At 41.4% G+C, this 7,769-nt stretch overlaps 1 protein-coding gene across 1 annotated transcript in view; it reads left to right on the forward strand.

Moving 5' to 3' along the window:
* Nucleotides 1-7,611, forward strand: part of LOC109858052 (TSC22 domain family protein 1-like) — a 72,046-nt gene extending 64,435 nt beyond the window's left edge. Inside the window, exons 5-7 of the mRNA XM_020434929.1 lie at nucleotides 3,231-3,389; nucleotides 3,743-4,091; nucleotides 4,956-7,611. Coding sequence (XP_020290518.1) covers nucleotides 3,231-3,389; nucleotides 3,743-4,091; nucleotides 4,956-5,361 — 914 coding nt within the window. The 3' untranslated portion in view covers nucleotides 5,362-7,611. The remainder of the gene's footprint in view (nucleotides 1-3,230; nucleotides 3,390-3,742; nucleotides 4,092-4,955) is intronic.
* Nucleotides 7,612-7,769: the final 158 nt, after the last annotated feature.

Genomic DNA, 7,769 nt, shown 5'->3' on the forward strand with positions numbered 1-7,769 from the left:
GAAAGAGAAAGAGAGCAATGCTGCAGTGTCGAGTGTCAATATCGATTGGAGTTTAATTAGTTCGCAATATATAAGTTACAATCGAGACGGTATAAAGCGTGTGCTGTTAGCTTTGTCGTCGTGTGGATCGAAAGACACGACGCGACGAACGGATGACGTAAAGGACAACGCGAAACGCGTCTAATTAACTTTCTAATTTAAAATCACCCGCTGCACGATACGATCGACGAGCTTGGCGGACATGAAGACGACGAGTGAGTGAGAAGACGAAGGAGGAGGTATGCCGGAGTGTGCTACCGCCTGAGATGCAGGCAGGGGTCATCCGCGTGAATTAATTATCCGACACTCGTTTCATTCAACCTTTCGGATCGCGTCCGCGCATTATCATAGATCTTCGCAAGGTGATTTGCACTAAAAAACCCCGGCAGGATCCTGTGAAACTAGCTTGTAAACACTAGATTATTAAAAAAAAAACATGTAAACTCGATATTAACAAAAGACAATGTGGAGATTTCAAGACTCAATCAATTCTTACGAAAATTTTTGTTTTAAATGTTTTTGCTCCGATTTTACTCTGCAAAAAATAAGTAAAACATACAATTTAACTTTTACAATAGTAAAAACTTGCTATTTTAACGAATTAACAAAGAATGTTATTATAAAGTTTTGAAGAATGTTATTTTAAAGAATTGTTATTTTAAAGTTATTACAAGATGTACGAGAATTTTTTCAGATTTTTATACAGTGCGGAACAATGTAAAAAAAACCTGGCTGGCCTACTGGCTCTTTCAAAGTTTCCAAATTGCTGATAGAAGATGCTTAATTACACATTACGCGGCTGGAAGTTTAAAAATATAGTTATTACATATTTAAAAAACTGATGATTTATTATACTCAAGTTTGTGGTTTTCGTATGTAACGCATATAATCAGCGTTACAAAATCAATTGAATTAGTAATTTGAATCATTAGCGATTAAAAGCTTAAGCGGAACTCGTAAAACACGTTAACTTTACCGCGCCGATATATTTTATACTATTACAGATAATTGAATATCCCGGCAGACAAAAAATAAATTAGCGAAAGTTCGTTAATAGTTGATCCTCTCTCCCGTACGTAAGGATTGCTTTAAGTGCCACCGGGCGAGTAGCGCGTTAATGGACGGCTGAAAGAGGTTGCTCTCGCGCAAAAAAAGAATGGGGTTCCGCGCCATACACGTTAGATTGCCGTGCAATCCTCCGGATACAATGACCGAGGAGTCGAGTAGAAAAGGTGAGTCGAATCTGTTAATCGGCTTATCGCGTATCGACTGGAACGCGATTTTCGGATCGGCCTACGTATATATAATATAATATATCAAGAAATTACGGTAGTTGCGATATATATGCGCTTGACACGTTACGCGAACAGATAAAATCTTTTGTTATATAAATTGACATTCTATAATCGATTTAACTTAATTATACGGCAGATTTGTGGAGTAGTGTATTTTTTTTTTTTACATAAATAATAACAAAATTGTAAAAATTGTTCGTAAGACTTTTGTGTTTGAGTTCTGACCTTGATTCGCACATATAAATTTGAGATAAATTGTATTAAATTCTTAATCGTATGAAATCCCACGCGTGGTACCACCGTGCAAGTAGGAAATGAGTTCTTACGCGCGTCTTTAAGCTATCTGATCGTGACAAAAGAGCGTAACGTTTACTCCCTTCTCTACACCCGCTGTCACGACATGTTGCTCGACGCTACTTTTTACAAGTCGCTTAATTTTACTTACGTATAATTTTACTTACGTGGGGTCGATTGATAAATATCCGAAACAACGCATAGACAGCGACAGTGGTATCACATTGTTGTTGACAAGTTTTATCTTTCAGAAGAACAAATTGTTAAACGCTGGCACTCATTATCGCACGTAGGTAGTTTGTGTGACAGCTAAAATAGATGTTCTCGGTGATTTTTGATAACGTAACAGCTCGGCGTTTCAACTGTTGCAACGGTAATTTACGAGGTGGACTTGAAATTGTTACCTTACTCTTCTGATGTGAATACTTATCGATCGTTCCGTGTATATATCTATTCTGGTAACACGATTAGGATTATAAAACACAGGTATAAAATACAGCTCGGAAAAAGGAATTCAATTATTTGAACTCGTTTGAAAGATGGAAAACTATGTCGTAATCACGTGACAAAGATAGAATCCTCGAAATCTAAAGCGTATCACGTGCTTTTTGCGCGCATTTTTGCAACAGTTTGAACAAAAGTTTTTTTCTTCTTGTATTTTCTTTACGTCGTTCGTTTTATTTATCAAAAACATTTTTACTTAGAAACTTTCAGATCTTTCAGGACTTTCGGTTATGTTTCTTCACAAAAGTATAGATAATATGGCATTGGTATCCTACAGTGGATTACATTAAACCCGTAAGCATGCACTGCGAGAGTAACGCGATAAACGAGAGATTTGGTCTCTCTACGATTTGTTAGCGAGTGACAGCGATTCGCTTTTTAAGAGAAGGCGACCCTTCTCGAGTGCAATAGGACGAAAGAGAACGCGCGCGCGTCCCGTACGTGAGTAGGATATCGGTGAAGAGTGAGGGAAGGACTCTCGTGATTTCTATAATCTTGGTTTTTTTTCTTCATATTCTCATGAGCCTACTTATCGTCGCGGCGGCGCTTCTGATCTACAAACACCGAGATCTTTTTCCTCCCACTTTCTTTTCTCGTTCTCCCTTTTCTGTCTGCCTTATTCCGGTTTCACCGCCCGCTCCACCCGCTTGGTACGCCTCAAACCTCGACACGGGCTTCTATGAGGGCTCGTGACAGCGCGATGACAAGCTCACAATAAAGCCGTACAAAAAAGCCGGGCTTTTTTTTCTTCATACGCATGTCATAATGCGTTGATTCGGGTTACGCGCCGTCTATATACACGGGGATAGTATTTATATCTGCGCACGGGGGCATACGCGCACATGAGGTCGTAACGTATCGGAATTCGGGGTCCTAGTCTCACCTGGCACTTCACGTGCTTCGCCGCGAGAACCGTCGATTCGAGGTATATATATATATATATATCGCTAACTCGAGAAAAGATTGCAGGGCGCGATGCACCCCAACGAGAAACGCGAGCTGAGTGAAATTCGAGCGCGATCTTTGCGCGCGCGCTCCAACGAATTTTTCCGGAGCAGCGAACTGTGCGTGAGAGCCTCTTTTCGCTTTTTGTTTTAGCGAGCTGCTGCGGCGTCGGCGTGGAAGATTCGAACGTACCCGATACGGGGGGACCAGCGGGAACAAGCGGCGCCAGTAGCGGAGTAGCCATCATACCCGATCGGCCGCCTCTTGAATTAGACAAATTACCACCTTATCACGACGTAGCGCCTAGTCCTGGTGAGTGTTATTCACGAGATATACATATTGTTCGACGTTTCTCCGGAAGAAGATCGCTGAGAAATGACTGCTCGTTATCCGTGTATTTTCAACGCGTTAGGTGTGTTGTGATCGCGCGAACGCGGTAGCACTTCCTTCTCGGTACATCTCATTTCGCTCGCCAAAGAAAATCGAGCTTACAGAACCGGATCTCGCAACTTGTTTTCAACTAGTCGATAGCCTCTCTCCGCAAGATCTCTCACGAGATGAAACGACTTGTTCTATCTTGATGTGAAGTAAACGAAAACTTTGGGGTAAAAATTATATACAATTTATTTACTAATAAAAATTTTCAAAATGAAATCGAATTTTAGGACATAACGTGTGGTCGTGGTTGGGTTCTCGGCGAGGTGGCGGCACACCCGGAGTAGTCACAACGCCGCTATCCCTTCCTCAGCATCGACGGGCGATGAATCTGCCGGTCGAGAATCACTACACCCATATGCAAACCGACGAGGCTCTGTACGCGGAACTAGACTCGCAGGCCGCGAGCTACGCGAGCGATCTGCAGTTACAAATGAGAGGAAGTTCGACATACGGCACGACTTCCGGCGGTCAGGACGACGAATATCACGAATTGGACGCGGCCAGATTGCATCGTCATTATGGCGGCAGCGACAGATCTCTACAGACGGATACACTTCGTACTCGGCACAGTAAAAGGTGAACGAGTTAAGCGATCATTCTTGTTTTTATTATAAATAGGAGATACATATAAAAGAGACATGTGTATTTATGATATTTCAAAACTTCATCATTTGATCATACGTAATTAAAAGAATGCCGAAGCGACGACTAAACAGCTTCTCAGTCGCTACGCTGTCCGGTAGGTGGTACCCTCTAGTTGGACCGAGACAAGGATAGGATAGGTGACATGATAGAGATAAGGATAGACGTATGTGTCTCTCCGTCGCTTCTATTCTAAAATTGTACTAATTGTAGTTTCAACATTTCTCTTTTCACGAAGCTTCAAAATCTTATTTGAAGCATACAAAATATTCGTCTGTTTCTAGGTTTTGCTGAAAATATTTTTTTGGATTCATACGGCCAATTTTATAATATAAAGCGAAAATGTAATCTTTGTTATAACAGTTCATAAATTTTTTTTCTAGTATTCTTATGCTTTATGCAATTCTTTAGTATATTTTCTTTTCTTCTAAAGAAGCGTTTTTTATTTTGATTAATAGTTTTTTACAAAGAAGTGGAGTTACGAAATGTCGATAAAACAGAACGGTTCAGCATCCTCTTAAATTCATAACGAGCACGAAGTTGACGGTTGCAAAAACAGGATAACACGCGAACGATTCGTTTTCCGAAGAACGATTAGTTTCCTCGGTAATGAGCTCGATGCGAGTTTTTTAGAACGTCTTTTAAAACAGCCAACGCCATGTCGCAACACAACGCACGTATTCGACACGCGTCGCTGCGTAATCGGCAGTTATTGATACGGCCACGCATGAGTTAATGGCACATTCCGATCGTAAAACTGTCCGTGTGATTATTGAAAGCCTCGTTATCGGCTTCCAGGATACAAGAGCCGGATTACGAGATGTACGAGAACGGACCGTCGTCGCCGGTACCGCCCGGCCAGCACCAGCATCATCACCATCATCATCATCACCACAATCATCACCACAATCATCATCAGGAGCTCAGACTCGGTAGCAGAAATAGCGAGCATCCGTCGTACCAGAACACAGCGTACACCGGAAGTGACGCCGAGCCGGACGGGCCGACTCTGAGCAGCGCTCCTAGCAGCGCTTACTACAGTGACCTTAGCTCGAATTCAACAAATCAGCAGATGCCGACAGTGGCGGTGTCATCCGCGACGACGACAACGACGAGTCTGCATCTGAATTCACAGAATCTGGACGCGCCTCAGTACAGATTAGCAGCGATCAACGAGAACACGGTGCCTTCAGATTACATTTGAGGAACAATATTTTTTTTCAAGTGATGAGAAGTTTGGGGAATACGGTGAGACACCGATTTGCACTTTTTTTTCATGTGAATAGAGCGAGAGAGAGAGACTTTTCGCGTAATATATTTATAATTTAATATGCGTTCTTACGGAGAAAGTAAGTTTTGACGATAAATAATAAAAACTATACAGACCGCGAGTATAGATCAAAGAAGACAAAAAAAAAAAAAAACTGAAATTGTGTCAGTCACTGTCACATCGTCGCAAATTAAAAGTTTCTTCAAGATGATTCAGTTTTCAGTTTCGCTCGTCGAGGAGGAAATTGAAAAGATCGCATTTGGTAAGAATTCATTGTTTAACTGACGGATGTGTCAGTAGACCGGTTCCGGATAAAATCGATTTCTTACTCAACGCTCGCTCTTTTGTCGCCGCACTTCGCGGTTCTGTTAAGACAATCGATTTTCGAGACGCGCGAGTCAAGCGTCGCGAATTGGTGCGTTTTCCTTCGCTTTTGTGTTCTAATGATAAAATACTAGATATTCAATGTCCTGATATTTTTTTTTCCACGAAAGACAAGCGCAAGATGAACCGGTTGAGGAAGTAAGTGACTTAAAACAAATCGCGTTGGAATTCTAAACGACTGTTCTGCGATGTCAAAGAAGCTCGCGGTTGTAAAATTTCGTCGCTAATCTCTCACAGGTAAACATCTTAAAATTTACCAAAGAATTTCTCATCGCCAAATAAAGTGAATAAAATCGTCGGACTTGTATAATTTTATTGTAATCTTCGCGCCGGATTAAGTTGAAGGAGACTTTAATTAGCACCGGAAAAATTTCGTAAAATGCGTTTTCTTTAAAAAAAACAAAACTGCTATAAATTTTTGCACCACTTAAAGGACTAGAAAATGAACTATTTATAATTTTTTATCTATTTTAATCTTTGTGAAAAATTCTAACCAACGCATATATGCGTCATCCGTACTTAGGTACAAAATGGAGGAACGCATATTTGCATTTCTCGGCGCGAAAATGTTAATTACTATACACAAGACAGACTCGTGTTTCTCATACGGAATTCTGACGCGTAAGAGGGTTAAATCTGGAAACGAGATTTAAGTCTCAAACACGCGCGATCGTGGATGAAACTAGAAGGCGCATTCGGCGGATTTGAAATTCTTAGACGCGCGCAATATGAATGAAATAAAGTCGTTTTGAAGAGCAGGTGCCTCGTAATTTGACGTTCGAGGCTGCCAGTCTGCGCCCTCGGCTACGTCCGTTCTTCGAGCGACTGGACTCAGGCATTCTCTCAGCATCCTTTTCTGCTTACCGTGCGCAAATGAGATCTCGTTTTCACATGTGAAGTGTGATTACGAAAAATTGCAGAATTTCGTGCTCGACGAGCGCGATTACTCGGCACTAAAGCACGAATATGAACATTTGTACGAAACAGTTCATGTATTATTTCTCACTTTTTATTCTGTTGGTTTAAATAACACGCAATAAAAGAGCAATAAAAAGTGTCATTACGACGCACTGTCGGCGGCTACAAAATTGCATGCTAAACCTGAAGTAATCTGCATTGAGTGACTTCGTAATAGTCTTATTTCTCGAAGTTCGTTTCTCTGAATCTTATTATTAATTCTCTGAATTTTATTATACATTAAATTATTCAAAATGGCAAATTGCTCGCTTTTTCAATAAGAACGGAAAGTACGAATTATAATAACGAAGTTTAATGCCCATAAAGTGAAATTATCTTCACGACCTTGACATACAACGCGACAACAATCGTGAGAAATGCTTCTTGTAGGATAACAAAATTAGGTGCAAGTAGTTCGTACTTCGTTCGAGGAGAATCACCTCGAATCGGACTCGCATGTCACGCGAGAGATTATCGCTCACAAGCACTAAATAGGTTTCAGTTTCTCGGCGGTCGTATCAGTTTCAATCGATTTATCTTCGATTCCCGATCGACGGCGAAATTAATTCGTTTCGCTCGATTCGGCGGGGAATCGTTTAATCGTCGCCGTCGTGTTCTCTTAATTACCTTCTCAGGCGCAACCGATTGTTCTCTCGTCGGGACACGAAGACGCCGAGAAAACTCGTTCTCTCGCTTCGCTCGCCGGGATTCTCTCGTGCGCATTTCACGTCGTTCACCTTTAACTCACCTGCGCGCGCTCGCGCGTACACACACATACCTACATCTGACACCGGCACACTTATCCGGAACACACGGGAATTGCCGGCGTTTCATGCACGCTATATACGCAGTGTTCCGATATTGGAGAGGCTGTACGCGCATGCGCGGCGTTTATAACGTCACAAAAGTATCTAAAACAAGTAATATGGGGTACTGTCACTGGAACCGATTATTTCATTTAAAAATTTTTAAAAAAATGTAAATATAAAGGTGACACACGT

Source organism: Pseudomyrmex gracilis, unplaced genomic scaffold, assembly GCF_002006095.1.
Source record: "Pseudomyrmex gracilis isolate BER0280 unplaced genomic scaffold, ASM200609v1 scaffold_184, whole genome shotgun sequence".
NCBI classification, from domain to species: Eukaryota; Metazoa; Arthropoda; class Insecta; order Hymenoptera; family Formicidae; genus Pseudomyrmex; species Pseudomyrmex gracilis.